We start from the raw sequence: 20993 nt of genomic DNA on the forward strand, positions 1-20993 counted from the left end.
GCAATGACAATACGTGTATTACGTTCATTGAAATCTTTAGTATCACTGCAAACACGGGTATTTTGAGCCAACTAGAACCGAACATTGCATACAGGTAAGGGAATTTAACAATAGAAAAGAAACAGTCGTTCTGGTTGTCATAAATTTTTATATAAAGATTACCGAAAACACCATTATAATAGTCAAAATAGGTCAAAAATAACATTTTAACTTTGAATTTTGAAAGAGCAAGTTCAGGTTGATATATTGCATTGGTATTTTTAGCAGAAGAACATTTGATTGATTAGAGAAGACGTCGTCTAATTATCGGAGGTACAGATCAAAATGTCTAAGTGGTGTTTTGTTTGGTCTTTAATGAAGTTTAGACACGTAATGAAATGTATAACAAGAAAAAGAAAGGCTTGCTTGATGATATACTTTATCTCCAAATAATAAAACAACAAACATGCGACTTTGATTTCATTGTACTTCAGATTGGAGTATGTTTTAGTTCTGAAGGGAAATGGATTGACGCAACCTAGTAACACCCTGATTTATTGAAAAAACATTTTATATTATAGAGAATATTTTCTGTTTTATAGATGAAGTTTTAATTTCTAACAATGAGACGCACATCTACTATCCCTTCGAAAATTTTACGGGACGCCATCACGAGTTGGTTGACCGTTATGGAATATCCGTTTCACAGATGATAGCGGATATGAACCAATTGTCGTAACTACAATCCTGTCCCCTTTTCCCCAAATGTGACCTACCGAATTAGAATTATTGCCGGGTTCGTACTAACATGAGCAACACGATGGATGCCACATGTGGAGCAGGACCTGCTTACCCTTTCGGAGCACCTGAGATCACCCCCCATTTTATGGTGGAGTTCGTGTTGCTGAGTCTATAGTTTTCTATGTTGTATTTTTATGTACTGTTGTTTGTCTGTTTGTGTTTTTCTTTTTTAGCACTGGCGTTGTCAGTTTATTTTCGACTTATGAGTTTAAATGTCCTTTCGGTGTCTTTCGCCTCTCTTCTTCTACTAGCATCACAAAAAATATGCAATTATTTCACCCTATGTAGTACCAACTAATTTATTATACTTAATTCTGCTCCAAAAACAAAACAGATCTTAATGTGTTTTGTGTTTGATTACATCCCGTTATTCGTTCTTTAACATGTACTTTTAAAACAACTAGTATATAGAAACACAAAGTCAATATCACTTAACGCGATACCGAAGAGACTTGTCATCTTCACAAAAATGAAACACGACAGTGGAGTAAAGAAATCATGTCAGACCTGTCTTTCTGTATAAAGATAAATACAGAATGTTATATGACTTTTTCATCTTGCAAAAGTATTAAAACATTTAACTTTTCTACACTTTACACAAGTATTCCCCATTCCAAACTAAAAGACAAATTGAAAGAGTTGGTACTGCTTTGTTTAAAAAAAAATGGCCAACGTAGATACAAATATTTTGTCTTCGGGAGGGACAAATCGTACTTTGTGAAAAAATCATTCTGATTCAAACTGACTTTATCAAGATGCTTGATTTCTTGACAACATATTTATTACGTTTGAGGACGGTTTTTTTTAACAAACAATCTGCATTCACATGGGAACCAACTGCATGTGCTCCTTTTCTAGTCGACTTGTTGCTTTATTCACATGAGGCTGACTTCATACAAGAGCAACTTAGAGAAGAATGAAAAAAGCTAGCATTATCCTTTAACTTCACTTTCCGCTATATAGATGATGTCCTCTCACTAATTAATTCAAAGTTTGGTGACTATGTTGAACGCATCTATCCCATCGTACTTGAAATAAAGGATACTACAGATTGGTCTGCCTTATAAATTGGCTTACATCTAGAAATTGAATATGAGGGTCGTTTGAAAACAGAAATTTACTACAAATGAGATGATTTCAACTTCCCAATTTTAAACTTTCCATTTCTACGTAGCAACATTCAAGCAGCGCCTGCATTGGAGTATATATCTCCCAGTTGATACGATATTCCAGGGCTTGTGTTTCCTATTACGATTTCCTTGGTAGAAGGTTGTTCATAAGGAAGCTATTAAACAAAGATTCAACTGATGAAGTTGAAATCATGCCTTCGAAAATTTTACGGACGTCACCACGAGTTGGTTGACCGCTACGGAATATCTGTTTCACAGATGACAATAAATATGTCCCAATCGTCATAACCACAATCCCGCCCTCCATTTCCCAGAATGTGACCTACCTAATTAGACTTATCTCCGGGTTTGTACTTACAAGAGCAACACTACGGGTACCACATGTGGAGCAGGATCTGCTTACCCTTTCGTAGCATCTCAGATCACCCCTAGTTTTGTTTTAAAGGGGTTCGTGTTGCTCTTGCTTTAGTTAGAAGTGTTGTTCTTTGCGCTTTTTAATTTTTCAATATGTGTGTTGTTTATGCCTGTAACAGTCTCGTCTATCCTTTGTCATGATAAACATGTTTCAATTTCAAAATTTCACATTCGGTCAAGTTTCAGGGTAAAAAATTTTACATGACCGATGGTCAGGATCTGCTTACCCTTCCGGAGCACCTGAGATCACCCCCGATTTTTCATAGGGTTCGTATTTCTAAGTCTTTAGTTTTCTATATTGTGTTTTGTATACTGATGTTTGTATTTTGTGCCATTGTGTCGTTTAAGTTTGAATGTCTCTTTGGTATCTTTCGCCTCTCTTTAATATGGCATTTTTAATAGCACATCCGTATCAACCCTAGACACTTATATAATCACAAGAGCTCTGGTGTTGGGGTTTTATTGGTTGTGAGTTAGTATATACGGTGTGTGATATTGAAAAAAAATCTCATCATTCACAATTGATTCTAGAATTAAAACAGTATGTTTTTTTGTTAGAGTTTGATAACTCCTGCATGTGCAACCGTGACTGGTATCAATACCATCACGGGTGGCTGATAGTGAGTGATTTCCATTGATTGAATAACCAATAGAAAACTACGATGTGTTACATTTTGGTATGTTTATAAAGCTTCCTTGTTGATGGCTCCATCTGTCTGTTCGTCACTTTCTTTCTTACTTCGTCATAATAACGATAAGAAGATATAGATGCGAGCGTATGACAAATTGTTTTGAAGGAAGTATGTTTCTTTTTTTTTCTTAAAAAGACTGTTTTAGTAAGTTTCTTTGTTTGAGCAATACAAATAATAAAGGCATGACACCCGTCTCAATGAACTTGCAGTAAAACCAGTCTTCTTTCCACGTACATTGGCGAATATGAGTTATTTTGTGTTGTAATTCAATGAATTAACGACTCATTAACACTACAACGGCAAAAGTTGAAGACAAAGTCGTAAAAATCGAAAAGGAGCACAGCAAGGACTTGTGTAGTATCTCACAGTACAAATACTTTGAGCTTCTCATATAAAATTTCTGAAGTACTGTTTTGTAGTTTATCTTACCTCCTATACATTTCTAGGAATATAATTGGTTAAAAGCAACCGCGTGGAGACCGTGTATATTTCATATGGGGTTAGTATGTGTGGTTTATTTCAATACACGGTTTGTAGTGGTGTTACGTCCCTTTGTAAAAAAAAACCCGCGGTGTTGAGGAAAAAACTGAAAGTTTTCAACAGACGAAGAAATTGATGATGAACGATTGAAATAAATGCAGAAAAAACATTAAAAGCTAACAAGTTGTTATTGTTGGCATTTGTTTTTGTATAGACCAATAGAAGTAGGTTCTTAATATTGAAGACTTAATCACTTTGATAGGCCACTAGTCTAAATGCTACATGTTGTAAAAGTTGGTCGGTAAGATAATTTCGTTACACAGTGTGCTAGTGACCTAATACGATATATATATATGGGGTCAGTAAATTCCATATAGGGTGAGAGCTTCGCTTCGCTCTCACCCCATATGGAATTTACTCACCCCATATTTATCGTATTAGGTCACTAGTACACTATGTAACTAATAATATATAAGATCTAATATTATCTGAACACTCTTACACTATTGAAGAAAATATGTTAAAGCAAACTTGAATAAGCCCAGAAAATGGTGTGCGATGAGTAAAAAAAATATAGACTCTTATACCACTACTCTAGATAATTAAAAGTTTGAATAAATTCCGTACACTTGATGAATTCGATGAAAACTTGATAAGTTCTTCGTATGATATGAGATTGCGTTCATCGAAGTAATATTTTATCAAATTCATTTATATCAGTTCCACGCTGGACATACAAAGATATACCACAAGATGTACCGCATTTTTGTTCAACAACCAGCGATATGCATAACATTCAAAAGTTGACAAAATTACCATGTTATTCAACGCAATCAATTTTACCTAATTCCTAGCGAGAAATATTGCCTGACTACCTAGTATAACAGCTCATGTGTGCAGTCATCCGTATTCATTATAACAGCTCATGTGTGCAGTCCATCCGTGTTCATTATAACAGCTCATGTGTGCAGTCCATCCGTGTTCATTGCCAATTCAACTGTACTAAAGTTCTTTGGCAAGTTTTTCCTAAAAGGTACGTTTTGTGAATGTCCAATGATAGTCTGTTTGTTCTTAGTTGCTATGATATTCTTCTTTCAGTTTCTAGCGATCCTTCATAAGTAATTGACGATTATTCCCCGAGATATGTTTACCATATTGGGCACCTAACAGCAGTATAAGGTAATAAGGGTATTACCAATTTTATATTCGCCGGCATGAATAAATGGAGATGAGGAAGTAATACATTTATCTATTAGTCCCAGAAAAGCAAAACAAAAATCTAGAAAATGAGCATTTGGTCTTTAAAAATAGACAAGTTTTTAAACAATATATCAAGCTACAAATCATGTCGATTCTAGAATAAACGTGAATAAAACACGAATAGAATATGTGCAGATACTATCCAATGATCTGCTATCAACGTCAGATCCCTTCAGTCAATGACTAAATCCAAGCAATTCGACATTTTTAAGGGATTACTTCAATAAAACTTTTAATTATTATTACCATAACCGCCACACATTCTAAACAATCTTAAAAGGTATCTTCGAAATAATTAATAAATGTTCGATTTTTCATGTTCATGATGAATTTTAATTACCGGATATAAGTATGCAAATACTTAGTAAAAAGTAAAACCATATACAATTAGATAATTGGCAGATATTGCCCAACACAACTAATTATCTATTAGGTTGATCCAAGTAATCGCGTAATATTGATTCTAGCAATTTTAGCATCAACTATCATTTTTCCCGCTTCAAAATGAATGGGATCCATCAATTTTTAATGAACCCTCTGTTGGGAACATCAAACATTATCTCTCTATCGACTAGTTTACCCAATGGTGTAATTGTTTTCCGACAATTGACTGTTTCATTTCTATAGAGAATGTACATTTGACAATGTATTAAAAAGATAATCCTTAGAGAGGAGACGGATATTTTTTATGCCGTTTTATCCTGTTAAAAGTTTTAAACAAATGTTGATATGCAATTAATGCTGTTTGATGAATGGATCTTTTAAACCAAAGCAATGGTAAGGTTAAATTTATTACATATACAAGTAACGCAACACTAAATCTGAGGTCCCATGAAATACTTATTATTTTTTTTTTTTTTTTGCATTTATTAGTTTAACTCATTGAAATATGGGTATAAATGTTATAAAAATGACTTTGATATTAAAAATACAATCTTATAGACTTCCTTGTCAAAAACCTTGTTTCTGTTTACCGGTAGAGTGGGATTCAAATCGGTTCCTTCAGTAATGCCATTTAGAAAGGAGAAAGATACCAAAAGGGATATTCAAACTGAAGTCTAAAACAAACTGACAATGCCATGGCAAAAAAAAAACGAAGAAAGACGAAAAGACAAGGGTAAACAAATTCTGCTCCACATGTGGCATCCTTTGTGTTGCTTATGTAAGTACAAACCCGGTGATAAGACTAATTCGGCCAGTATGTGGTAACGACAATTGGAATATATCCGTCATCATCTGTGAAACAGATATTCAATAACGGTCAACCAACTCGTGAGGCGTCCGCAAAATTTTCGAAGGGATGATTTCAACTTCACCACCGAGAGATTGGGGTTAACAAAAACTTTTTTTTTATTATTCTAATTTTTGTTCAAGGATCAACACTTAAGAAATGGTTGATCTGCTAATAGCAAAGTGATCTGCAAAGTAGTAACATCAGATTTAAAGGTGGAAGTGTGTATGGTAATATCTCAAAACAAACTCTTTAGAACTCCTTACAATCTAACATCGGACTAAATAGGAAGAAGAAAAGGAAGAAAATGTTCTCAGAACATCCAAGCATTACGGCTTTTATCCAGCTTTCTCTATTGTTTGCCTTAAAGGAAGACCACAGCACAGTTCATGGTTTAAGTAAAGACAATCTCAAACGTGACATGGCCGAATCAGACTTATCACCGATTTTTATTTACATGAGCAACACTAAGGGTGACTGACCATGCATGTAGAACACGATCTGCCTATTCTCCCGGAGCACCTGAGATCCCCCGGTATTTCCGAAGCATTGGTTTTGTGTTGCGCAGTCTTTGGTTTTCTATGTTTTGTTTTGTAGAAACCTTTGTTCGTTTTTCGTAATTTGCCATGGCGTTGTCAGTTTGTTTTCGACTTATGATTTTAATATCCTTTTAGTATCATCCGCCTCTCTTCGACTTAGACTCTATGACAAATTTAAAGAGAGTTCAGAAAATGAGACATTATAACTATGTATCACTCCATAATGAAGATCAAAGAACGCGTGAAGTGATCAATCGTTCCTCACCTTCACCTTTCTGCAGGATTTTGTAAATTTGTCATAGATTCCAAGTCAAAGAGAGACGGATGGCGACCGTAAAATTCCCCACTTGGAACCCTTGGTTTAATAGCTTCCTTGTATTCAGTAACTCTCTATTAAGGAAATCATGATAGCAAATGCAAGCTCTGGAATATCGTATTAACTGGGAGACATATACTCCATATGCAGGCGCTGCTGGAATGTTGCTACATATAAAAGGAAAGTTCATAATTAAAATAGTCTCCTTTGTCGTAATGTTTTGTTCGCAATCGACCCTCATTGTCAATTTTTAGATGTAAATCAAGATTTTAGGCATACTTAACTGAATCTGTGGTATTCTTTATTTCAAGTTCGGTGGAATAGATGCTTTCAACATAGTCATCAAATTTTGAATTATTTAGTAAAAGGGACATCTCTTATATTGCGGAATGTGAGGTTAAAGGATAATGCTAGCTTCTTTTCATAAAACTATCCATAAAAACTAAAGGACATGGATGTGAACAATCGGTGCTACCTTCAACAATGAGCAAAGTTCATACCGTATAGCAAGCTTTAAAAAGGCCCCGGTATTACAAGATGTGAAACAATTAAGAAGAATAAAAAAAATCATCATCCTATTTTTACTAGAACACTGGATTACAAATTCCTAGTTTGGGATGGTACACAAAAATTCTGGACAGTGCTGTAACAACATATAACATAAGAAAAAAAAAAATACCAATCAGTTGGGAATGGCTTAACTCGTTATTAACAGATCGGTACATATAGCACAAACACATAAAAAAAAAACGTTACGCACGCTGTTCCTACAACCCATAGGATTTAAAAAAGAATCTTCGACTTTTCCTCCGCAAAACAAAAAAAAAAAAATGTTAGCAAACATTAACCACTATAAAAACAAATTCAGTATATGTTTTCAATAATGTTCGTATAGCTCTTGGTCATATGCTTAGTAATATCTAGTATATTTGAGGATTAAAACAACAAAGCTATATGTGAAAAAACGGATGTCCAACGTTACATTTTTGAACAACTGTTTTAACTCTTATGTATAGTGATCCTATTTCTTATTCTCTGATCTTCCTGAAACTTGGCGAGAACAACGACATGTGTCGGTTCTTTGTGACAATTAAGTCATTATTTTGTCAAATTTCATTTGACTCGGCGGTTGCATATTAAACTGGAATAAGAAAAATGTCCAACGACGTTTTCCGTTGACTCAACGACTGAAAGTGTATTTTATAAGTAGATATAGCAGAAAATGTCTAAAAATGGTAAGATAATAATAACATCTACCAATAGTACAAATATTTGCCTCATTGTTCGTGAGTTCAAATATTGTAGATTCTATAAAATCTTCGCTTTACAGTCGTTTTTCAAGCGGTAGTCATTTTGTCCAAGTTGATATTTCATTTGTCAAAGCAATTAATGCGGGTTTTTTTACCTGATATTTCAATAAGTTATTTATAATTTATAAAAACAAAAGTTAGATACACGAAGAGTACACAATGCCTAGATTTGTTTTTTATTAACTACATGCTTGGGTCTGAAAGGAATAAAATGCTACGAAACATTACAAAACGGTAGTCATTTTGTCCAAACGGGTGAAAACGTCGAAAAATCCGAAAAACGCTTATTTCCGACGTTGCATGTGCTAAATTTGTTTCAATTAAATGTTCCTGATAATAAAAACAAATCGTGTGGTGAAATTTGGAAAAAGATATTGAAGGCTGTCGAATAGTGCATATTGACAAACTCGGAACATAGATTCGATACAGATTAAATTTTGATATTTTATAACCATTTTTAGCTTTTAGTGATTTATTGTTGCTAGAGGCAAATGTTTGATTCAGAATGCGAATGATATGTACAACTTTTGCAAAGACAATTTGGAGACACTAAGACAGTCCTCTATATGTTAAGGGTGAATTTTTCGTTATGTTGCGGAAGTACCCTGAAATAGGTATAGATCATTTAAAGTCGCCCCTTCAGTAAGGTACATTCACCAAATTAAAAGTACAAGTACTCGAAAAGTTTAAGTTCGCGACTTGTCCTGCTACTCATGTTATAACTGTCGTACTGAAACTAATTCATGTACTAGCGAAGCCAGACCTTTTCGTCAAAATAAACTTGTGCATGAAACGGAGGTAACTGAAAGACTACTTGCAAACATCGACGAAAACAGTTTCATTGAAATAATACAACCCGGGATTGTATTACCCGTTTTTACGTACAATCCAGGAGATGATTTCTAAAATTTAAAAAGTACATCAGACGTTAGAAAACTTAAGCAAGAAACTATAGATGACTGGGGAAATAATTTTGAAGCTGGGGTTCAAATAATTGAAGGACTGTATTTCGACAAATTGTGTGTCAAGGAAAGTACAATTCATAATCAAGGGTAAAAAAAAAATGAATTACTTGCAGAGTGTCGGATATATTTGTATTGGGGTTGAATCAAGATATTGAAAATTTACAATGACACATGATATGCACCATAAAATTTTAGCAGCCTGTGATTAAAGTTTTGTGCTTCTAAAATTATGTTTTAATTTATTTATAGAAAACTGTATATTTAATAATTCCGTCCCATTTTGCCTTCCTACATTATTTACGACAATACAGCATTTTAAGGGGAATTAAGGGTAAACATTGTTAATCGATTTCTACAACTTGAGGTAATTCATGGTAAAAATACATCACAAAAATAACAGAGACAGAATCAACCCATAACATATAAAAAAAACAAACGAATAAAACTAACAAATTTAATTAATCGACGTCAAAATTTCCGAAAACACTCTTTGACGTCCCATTTTTGGTGTAACGTCGTGTTGTAGGAACATCGTGCACAACGTTCAAACACACAGTATCGATCAAACACTGTTCATCTATACATATCAAAGAATTTAGAACGTGTTAAGTAATGTGTGGTAACGAAACCACTGACTTATATTTTTTTCTCTCAGTTACACACAGATTACATTCATTGAAATGTAAAATATCATAAAAGCATGCAGGCATTAATCTAACACATATAAAACAACTATTATGAATAAGTAACTCTTTGTATCTTTTCAGTTAACACTACACAAATCAACAACGGATGTATCTTTCTGCAGTACAATTTGACTGTGAATGATACAGGCTTACACGTATGTGAAAACACTACAGCAGCAAACAGTGTTGATGAAGGCGCATATGACGGAAGATTCTTGTACATTATTGTAGTGTTGTGTTTCTATGGTCTTAGCATGGTGCTGTTAATGGTTAAGTATGTTCGCCGAGAGGAAGAGGAAGTGTCTTTAGATTTTTATTACACGGAATACGTGAAACGAGAACAGTTCAGTTGTGCCCGTTATCAAAACAAACTATTGTTAGAGAAAACGAAAAAGAATGCCATAGTCTTTAAACTTTTGACAGAAAATAAGAAAATTAATGCATAGTTATTATCAAAACTTCATTTTGAGATCGGCAACTTTTCTCAACGTTAAAAACGTCAAACTATGCAGTACAAGTGAGGCGTAAGGCGAGGCTTTTTATTAGGCAAAGTATTGCCTAAATTGGTTGATTACAACACAAATTTTTAACTTTCATATCGTGTGGTTCTCTTTTTTTTTAAATTTTCTCTCACTATCCTGCTTTCTATGCACGGATTTGATATTTTAAACATTTATAGCCGTTTTGTAATGACTAAAAACATAATATTCTTATTAAACCAACCCGATGCTCAAGAGCCATAGATATTTTACATGTGTCGTCTATCCGTGAGTCCATATTCAATTCCGGTGTGGAGTATAAATTTGTTATGCTAAGGGTATTTTCTATTTTTTTAAATTGAAAGCCTTAATGTTAGCTAAAATTGCATTGAAATTGAAGCAGCGTTTTACAAGAAAAAAAGCCTTTAAAAAGTATTCAGTTTTCTTTATATAACACATACAAAATTAAAAATAAAAAAAAAGTACAAGAGCAAACGGATTTGAGTTATCCCCCGTAGGACATTGAACATAATCATCGATGATGAGCTAGTTTGAAACCCAGGAAATTTAAAAAGGTTGTTAACTTCTACGTCATTTGGTCTATGGTAGAGAGTTGTCTCATTGGCAATTATATCATATCTTCTTATTTTGATAGGTTGATGTTCCCTATATCTGTTTCACTCACATGGCCAAAAAGAACAGTTTTCAATAGTTTTACATGTATCCGTGAAAATTAAGCGCTACATGTTGCTGTCGTAGGCATTTTTATATAGATTAGTAAATTGTACATGTTTTTGTAAGATTTTGAATCGAAGGACGTCTCTAACCAACATATATTAAAGTTTAACTGAACAACAATAAATATCTTTATTTTCAAATTTCAACATAATTTAGGTTTGCTTGATGATATTCTTTGTGAACATGTTTGGGACAAATACTCCAAATTTGCTAAAATCTGTCAAAGTTGCTGTTTTAGGGTATCGTAACTTAGCGTTTATATTCTGGTTATCTGTTTAGAAATAAACCTACATATTAATTCTAACTTTACATACGATACTGTGAATTTTAGCAAAGAGTGAGAGACTTTTTTTAAATGCGCAGGTGAAATAAATTCACCTAGTTTTATTAAATTGAAATAAAGCTTTTTTGGTAACACATTTAGCTTAAATCCTTTCGTTCAACTTCTGGAGTTTCATTCGTGTTAGCGTTGTAGCCAAACCAATGCATACTTGTATTAGGAGTCAATCAGTTTTGTAAATATAAGTGCCCTTTAGTGAAATTACATCAGAACAAAACAGGAGACTAGCTAACGGGCTGATTTAAGATAATAACATTCATCGAAGCCTTTAATGACAACGACAACGCACTACACCCACTGGATTGGAGGCTTTTGTTATGGGACATGCACATAACGAATGTGGCGGGTTAAACATGTTTGTGAACGCTCAATCCTCTCCTAACTTAGGATAGTGGTGTTACAGCAAAATATTTAAAAAAAAAACTATAAAGCAGTCAGAAAGGGCTTGACTCATCCGATCCGTACTTATCACAAAAATACTACTAATATAAACACAATACAGTTACTGAAATCTCAGAGTTCAAAGCCATGCAATTTCAGCTAAGTAAATATACCGTTTTTCTCATAATAAAATATCAATCATTTTACTTCCAACGTATTTAGTAAAAGACGTCATAAGTCATACCCTTCTATATATATATACGAAGTTGCGAGACAAGACAAGACGGCACTGCAGGATTATGCATGTGTACACTCTTCAGTGGCAAAGTAAGATTATAGCTTTAAAAAAGGCAACTCCAAGGTTCAGGAACTAAAATTACCGTGGTTTTATGTTAATTTTGATATGATTTTTTTTTTTTACTATAGCAGTTAATTTCTCTTAGTTCTTGAAATCCTAGTCTAAATCAAATAAAAGCGCATGACACATCTTTCCATATAATACGCAATATGTAATATAATTTAAAAAAATCATATGTAATTGTTAACGCCAATAGGACGGAAATCGACATCGCGATCAAACAATAACAAGATACCCGAAAGTCCAGATACTATGACATACATTTTATCATTATCTATGGTTACTTTTTATTTCTGAATTACTTTTAAATTAGTATTACACAGATTTGAAAGGAGTGCATAACCACTGACTTTTGTTTGCAATTTATTTTTTAAAATTCCAGAATTTTCTCACCAAGTTCCGTGTTTAGAGGACGAAAATGACTGTATGTTCCGAAGGAGTTTGGTCTTATTATATCTGAGATAACGCATTTTCTTTAAATTGTACTCTGATAACATACTTACGTACTAAGTTTTGAACTGATGAAATAGCTTTAAATATATATATTTAATACATTTTATTCTCATATTTCATGTTATGTTACGTATTATATACCTACTATTAATGGACGAACAACTCTGCTATAATTTTGATCTTGTTGATTTTCTAATCCTAACTTGAGTTTTACTTCCGATATTTTTTTTTAAATTCATGATATTTTACTTAACTGAAACAGGCTATAGTTGTCTTACCTTTAAATTCTGCACTTCAATGAAGGCGTCTGCTCACATAGGTGTTTAGCATAATAGGAAAGTGAAGAAATGTCTAAGAATGTTGCTGAATCAAGCATTTATTAAGGCATAATTAACAAAAATGATTTTCATCAGACGATTTTGCTACGTTGTGTTATTTTTTAGTTTGGAATTTAAATTCTCGTTAGGACAAGGTGAGTTTCTTATCATTTTACCAGGTAAATCAGATTATATGTGCAACAATACAATTATTATTTCATAGGCGAAATTTGTTATATCAGATGTAAAATGGACTGCATTTTTAAAATACTTTTCTTTCCCTACATGTGCGACTGAAATACGTGTAAATGTTGATTTTGCATCGTATTGGTATATTAAGCATTGAAGCATCTGACTTGATCTCTTATAGCCTAAGCTTTATGAACGAAAAAGTAATTGTTTAATCTGTTGATATTTTGAATTCATTTTCTTTTTTTGTCAGCATTTGCTAAGAATAGTATTTATCTAACGAAGGGTGAGTGAAAGTGCTATTTTTTTCAATTTCATATGTATATATATGAACGAACATATAAACACCTTTTATGAAAATATAAATATTGTGTGATTTTTACTTTTTAGAAGAGGACATTTTCAGTTTCAGAATAAATAACTTTATATTTTTTGCACGATTTTTAAAAATAAACAATATATGATAATGTATATTTGTGTTTTGGTCTATAGCATGTCAATATATTTAGATGTCTCGGCATGTAATGGTTTTTATTTTTGCTACCTTTTACACTTGAATTATTAAAGTTTATCAACCTTTATGTAATTCTACTGTGATAAACTATGTTGGTCATACAGAAATCGTTTGATATACTTGTTTGATATAGATAAACCACAAGAATTAGCTTACACAAGAATTAAAGGATATATTAATGGAATCCGCATAGTTTAAACTTTTTTTTTTGGTATAATTTATGTTTTTTCAGAATATACTTAGTACATTTCCGCTGAATATTTAGCTGGTGAATTTCCAGGCCTACAAGCTTATTAATACATGACGTTATGTGATATGGTCAAACAATTAAACCAATCTGGACCCTCAAGACGAAATGTCTGGATTCAGTCTTCTTCTTGTAATTCACTTTTTTCAACTATACGAGTTCAATCAATACGGCTCTAAATGTACGCTTGTCTGAATTTTTCTGCATCTGCAGAAATTCTCGAGCCCAAAGTTTTGAAAGCCAATGATATAAATGTAATACTAGAGGAGCTATATGCCGGATCAAAAGGGATCTAATATATATATATATATATATAGTTAAATCCATCTCAGGTCACTTTTGCTTGAGGGAATGAGAATCTTATTATATAGTTTGGGATTTTTATTTTTTCAATATGTGTTGTTTATACCCATAACAGTCTTGTCTAAAAATGTGTTTCAATTTTAAAAATTCCTCATTCGGTCAAGTTTCATCGTTAGAAAATTTGGTTTACGAAATTGGTGATGTCTTTGGGTTATATAAGAGGTTATGTAATGGTCAATAACCAATCTGCTATTTCGTGACGCCTAATTACTTAATATAACTTATTAACGTTTTTCTATGAGTAACACGACGAGTGCTATCCCCCTACCCCCTCAGGGCACATGAGAATTTCCCGGTTTTTGGTGGGGTTTGTGTTGCTGATCTTTAGTTTTCTAAACAAAGTTGTGTTTGTGCACTGTTTTTTTTTGTCTTTTGGTATTTTTCTTACTTTACTTACTTACTGCCCTGTACACCATTGGCGTGAAGGGCAGTAACAAGGATTTTCCACTTGTGTCGGTCGTTGGCAGTTTTCTTTAATGTGCCCAATGTCTGTTGATGGTGACTAGCCTCTGCCTCTACAGTTCTCCTCTATGTCATTTTTGGGTCATCCTCTCTTCCTCTTACCTTCTGGGGTCGGGAGTGTTTTCTTAGTGATTTCCTCATTCTTTTTCCGTAGGACATGTCCAATCCACCTCCACTGTCTTCTCATTATATAGTTGTGGCTATATCGTCTTGTTGGAATCTGGTGAGAAGGTTCAGGCTCGAGATTTTTTGTGGACAATTTTTGGTATCTTTCGCCTCTCTTTGATTTCTTAATAATTTCTAAATTTAATGATAGGTATGTAATAAATAATGTCAATGCTGAAGCACGGACTGCTGAACTGATCATCATACCATCGGGGACTATAGCAGTCCACCAGCAGCGATATCGACCGAGCACTTCAATACTTATTCAATGGTCAATTTTACAGGCCGTGAATCTTGCATCTTTTATATCCCCTCTCAACCCACTTCTTTTATCAAAATGTTCCCTAGCTTTTTGTCTGAATAGGGAAGATCTAAGCAGTTTAAATTTTTGAAATGCTATTCTAGAATATCCGAAAAATGTCTTCTTCTTTTGTATTATAATTAGTATAGCACAACGAACGACACACAACATTAACATGCCATTTACATAAATGAGGTGTTATTATCATAAAGATCATCGAAGGTATAGTAAAGACATCATGTAAAGTAAACCCACTAGAGAGTCAATATCACACTGCTTAAAATATATGATAGGTCAATATTATACAGTAGCATAATGATTATTAAGTTGTTCAACTCAAGACTCAATGGAGACGAAAACAAGTTGAAGTACGTTGACTGAAGGCCTTTGTTTTGGGCAATCTGAATAAAATTCAGACCTATATTAACTCGCGTGCTCGTACTCATATGAGTATAACGAAATCAGAGAACTATATTTGAATTAGATTGTGTTTTGGATTGAAAAAAATAAAATACCAGGTACCTCATATGTGTGGTCTCATCTTCGTGTGACTTGGCATTTTGTTGGTAAGGTCTATGTCTGAAATATAAATCTTCACAGGGTTATGTTCCGGTCGTCCTCCAGTGTTTGGGTAACTGCCACATGCATTGCTACCGAACTATGATCCTATACCAAAACGCCCATGTTATAAATTTTCTTAGTAAATATATGCACATTATTAATCTTTGTATTTATATAAAGATAAGGAGATGTGGTATGATTGCAAATGAGACAACTATCCACCCAAGTTCAAATGAAGTGGATTAAGCAATTATAGGCAACCGTACGGCCTTCAAAAATGAAAAAAAACCCATACCGTTATAGTCGGCTATAAAAAGCCCCGACATGAAACCAATTGAGAAAAATAACGGCCTAATTTATAACAAAACAATTTAAGAAAAACAAATATGACAGACATGAACCAACGACAACCACTGAACTACAGGATCCTGACTTGGGACAGGCACATTAAAGATATGGCGGGGTTAAACATGTTTGTGAGCGCTCCACCCTCCCCTAACCTGGGACAGTGGTGTAATAGCACCTTATATTCAGCCATCAAACATGTATGCAACAAACATTCTCAAAACCAAATTTTGTCAGAATGTTATATCTACTTGAATTTAAATGCTTTAGATAAATTTGATTTAACTAGGAAATAAATGTCTGCAATAACAGATATATAGGCCTATATTTCTTTTCGAAATGACATTTTTTCAGTAAAGATTTTATTTGCCGTTTTACAACAGGAAGCAAATGTCTGAAAAATACGAAAAAACATTGTAACAGTTAAGTAAAATGAATCTATTGACTTGTGCTTGGTAAATAAAAAATATGAATGAAAAAAAGATCACTACATTTGTACTACCACCGCCCCCCTTTCCTCCCCATTACCCCGGCAGAATCTATTTCTCCTTTGAAAAATAAAATTGTAAGTAAATTAAGCTAAGGTCCGTTTTATTATTTTCCATCTTAATGTATTGTAAGTTTATGAGCGCAATAAATTTTTCTTGTAAAAACTCATCAAAGATCCCAGGATTATAATTTGGAACGCCATATGTCTACGTAAGCTCGTCAGTGGTGCTTTCACAAAACATATAACACGAAGTTGAATAGTATTTAAACAGAAACTTCCAAAGCGTTGTGCCAAGTACGCACGTACGTACAAATACGGCTACGACAATATATGCCTGTGAGTAACTCAAAACCCTAAGTGTTTCGAATAATCCAACATTTTACTAGGAACGGTAAACTCTACAGAAAATTAACCTTGATATCATTATATAATATATTTCATGATTAAAAAAGTTAATTTTCAAATGCCATGCAGTTCGCAGCCTACACGTGCCACCGTCTCCTTTTGTGTTTTATTTATAAAAGTCCCTTGTGAACATACAGTGAACAATGCAATTGTGTAGTAGCGAACAACAAGGTATGCCACATATGTTCGTATGTTTAATTGTCCCCATTTTAACCCATACAGGTCACAAATTTTGATCGAACCTGTTAATGACCATGGCCTCGATTTTAATGACCGTAAACGTTCTTAATATAATTAGTTATATTATGTCATGCTAGTATTGTGTTAAAACAGGAACAGTTAATCCAACCTCTAGATCGAAGGCTGTCAAATGGCATGCATTGCCGCAAGTAACTTTTATACCTGGGACCCGCAATAGATCATGTATTTGTCAAATTCTGTATCATGTATATATTCAACGTAGAAATAAAAACAAGAACAGAAAATAATAAAAATACTTCGTGATAAAAGATTTAATATGGCTTTACTATCTGAAAGATCGTGAAATGGTTATACCAGATTATATTCGCCTTTATTAGTTCACGTGGATTAGTTTACTACTCTAGTGAAAACATTCTTTCCCGGAAAAGATGACGGTATTGGTCTATCGTTTAGAATATAACTTTCCGGTTTCATCATTTTTCAAGGCGAATTTATTTATTGGATCGAAGATGCAACTTGAGTCTTGGGTAAAGAACGAATAAGACTTTTAGAGTGGGGAGGCTTCGTCTTAAATTATAAAAGAGGCGATGATGTTAACCCCTCAAATGATAGTGCAAATCATAGCACAGGGCATGGGAATCTTATTTTAGAACGTACATGATTCATGAATGTGCTCCATAGACCATACCCAATGAAAACACAAGAAAAAACCGAGGAAAAAACATTGTATTTTCCTATTGTTTTCATTGGATAAAGAGTACTGTTTTCTTTGGATAAAGAGTACATTTCACTCTGAAATAAAATTCCTGAGCCCCTATATTCTATAATTGTCTCATTTGCAGTCTTCACAATAGACTTTTGAATCTAAAGGCCCGAAGCTGAATTTTAAGAAAATTTTAGTTAGTTTATATTGGCCTGTGGAGATGACTTTTACAGGCCTGACAGAAGTTTTACAAGCCTGGGCTGGTGGGCCTGTGGTTGAGCGCGAAGACTGCATTTGTAATCATACATGTACCATTGCCACACCCACAGCTGGGTGGGGAGTGGTGAAGGGTCTCAACATGAGTTTATGTACAGACATGCAGCTGGGATTGTTACCCCTACCCCCAAATTGATAATTTGAAATATAAAGAAAGAACTCATTCCAGCTGCTACTCCATTAAATCTGGGACTAAATATATAATATACCAACATAGTATATATATAGTCCAAGATTAAATAGCCATATGACCTATTGAAACAGCTCTCATTATTTTTAATACTACTTTTAATATCACATACAGAAATATATTGTACACATATTCCTTCTCTTTTATTCTTTATTCATTATTTAAAAAAATTTTGCAGATGGTTTAAAGGTTTAATGAACAATGAAAGTAAAAAAAATGACATCATGATATTGAAAATTCGTTACATTTTTTAAGTTAGTACTGTTACAGAAATTTCTCATTTGAATTGTTTTTACATTTTGTCAGCACCTTTTATAGCTGACTACATGTTATGGGATTTGCTAATTGTTGAAGGCTGTATGGGGACCTATAGTTGCTTAAATCGGTTTCATATGAATTTGGTTGGACAGTTGTCTCATTGGCAATCATACCACAGGATGATATCTATATTTCCTATGCAGTTCATTAGAAAGTTGAATGGTAGGTTGTTGTTGAATCATGATTTGCAATTTATGTTAGTTGTCAATGTATCAGTGACTCCCCAAATTGATGTTTGTACTTAAATGTTAAAACTTGGAAGCCAATTTCCTATTTTGACAAAAAATTAGTACTTTGTATGTTTCTATGAACTGACTAGTGGTTTCTCTTATGTTGTTAACAAAGAAACGTAAGAATATAAGCAAAAAAAGGCTAGCAATCACGAAAATTCAGTTGATTCCTTGTAAAAAAAAAATTTCCAGATCATTAACACCAGTTTAAAATATAAAACTTGAAATTTTGTGGCCTTCCAGTACATTTTTAATATTTAAACCAATTGATTGATTTTTTTGTTAAAATTTCATTATTAAGTTTTAATGACATTTTAACAACAATGGTCATTTCTTTAATACTTAACTAATTATTGGATTTTCTTTCAGATGGGTTAAACCACCTGTTAAATGCATTGTTACAAACCAATATAATCTGCTAAGTTTGCACTTCAGTTATTCTCTACTTATCTTTATTTTATACATGTATGTATTACAAGGATTTCTGTACTGAAATATATTTTATCCCTCACAACAAGGTGTTAATTTGTTTGTTTGGTTGATCTTTATGAATGCTTTTACATTTCACATTGTTTTTTCCCCCCTCAAATAAAGAGAATAACGCAACTGAAGCGACAAAAAAAACAAAAAACAATTCTAGACATGTTATAAATAAAATTAATAAATTAAAATTTTACTGGTGTCAGTGGTCAGAAAAAAAGCTGATTAAAAAATATTGCATTAAGAATCTAAGGTTTAATATATCAAGTCATTTGCCTACACTATTTTTTGTTGTTAAAAATTTGGATAATTTTTTTTTTTACAGCATCCTGGAGACTTTATGCCTAAAGCTTGCACATATTTTTTAAATTTGTATAGAAATCAAATACACTAGTCATCCCAGACTCTTATAATCCTGTTATATTTGAATATCATATTTTCTTTTAGGATTAAATTTGCTTCATTGTTTCATTGTCTTTAAGGAATTGAGTTTAAAAAAAAAAACTCAAAATATGCTGTACAGACAGATATGCCCACCAGCCTTGAATGAACTATGTGTTAACTGTTTTTAATCTTCTGTGAAAGTAAAGCATTGGAGGTGTTTTTGATGAGAGTAACCAGACATCATGGATTTTAGGTGCAAGTTACACCCAGCCTAATTTTCATATTGATTTTATGTATTCACATTCTTAGTATGTCTTTATTGTCTGTTGTATATGTATATGAAACCGTAAGCACATGCCAGGACATTCATATTTGATTTGTATTCTTTTATAGCCACAAAGCATGATTAAAAAAAAATATTAATAATTAAGCAAATCTTTTCACACTTATGGCATTTATCTTCATAAAAGCACTACATTGGGGATGCTAATTTCTGAGAATGTGCTTTACAAATGATGGCTCTGTTTATCAGTCTGGGTAGAACTTTGGATGAATCAGATCCTTTAAAATACAGAAGCCTCATGTCCTTATGGAAATTTGGAAGTCTATTATACAATTAGATGTCAGAAAGTTATATTTGTATTGAAAGTTATTAAGTTGGTCATTCAGTTGTTCTTGACACAGTTTTATTTAATGCAATAATTGCATTTAAATTGGTACAAATTTATCAGTTAAGCTGTCTGAACTTCAATTTAATGATCACACAAGATGATACTTTTTAGTAATGTTCTATACATGCAGATACACACCTTTTTTCAGTAACAGATTTTATTATGTGAAACAGAATACAATATTTAAAACATCATTCTGAAAGTATAGTTCTATTGAACCATACCATATTTTTTAATCCAGGAAAAAAACAATCAAATGTATGATTATTTTTGACCTCTGACTATATACTAAAAAAATAAATTAAACAATCCTATATAGAAAAAAGAAGTCTACATGTATATAGCCAACATTATGAAATATTTTATATACGGTAGTTACTGTGTTAGAGATACAGTCTCCCCACAGCCTGTAGACGCTTTACAGAACCAATAATAACTGGACTTTTGCTAAAATAGGCAGACCATTTACATGACTGGACTATTAACAAAAAAGCAGGGTATTTGAACAAACTATATGGTAAAACATTCAAAACAAATGAGGTCTTGATTTTTGTTGTTGTTAGGTTGCTGTCTGATTGAAGTATACTCCTAATCATCTGTTATTTACAAGAAATGAAAGCCTAGCAAAA

At 33.0% G+C, this 20993-nt stretch overlaps 1 protein-coding gene across 2 annotated transcripts in view; it reads left to right on the top strand.

The window, feature by feature from the left end:
• The first annotated feature begins 5342 nt into the window (after nt 1-5342).
• The window catches only part of LOC127730644 (laminin subunit alpha-2-like), a 136779-nt gene continuing 121128 nt past the window's right edge, over nt 5343-20993 (top strand). For both annotated transcript variants that reach the window (XM_052239146.1, XM_052239154.1), the window contains exons 1-2: nt 5343-5533; nt 9885-13024. In XM_052239146.1, the coding sequence (XP_052095106.1) occupies nt 12952-13024 (73 nt within the window). In that variant the 5' untranslated portion in view covers nt 5343-5533; nt 9885-12951. The remainder of the gene's footprint in view (nt 5534-9884; nt 13025-20993) is intronic.

The sequence above is a fragment of the Mytilus californianus genome, unplaced genomic scaffold (genome assembly GCF_021869535.1).
Source record: "Mytilus californianus isolate M0D057914Y unplaced genomic scaffold, xbMytCali1.0.p SCAF_1, whole genome shotgun sequence".
Classification (NCBI taxonomy): Eukaryota; Metazoa; Mollusca; class Bivalvia; order Mytilida; family Mytilidae; genus Mytilus; species Mytilus californianus.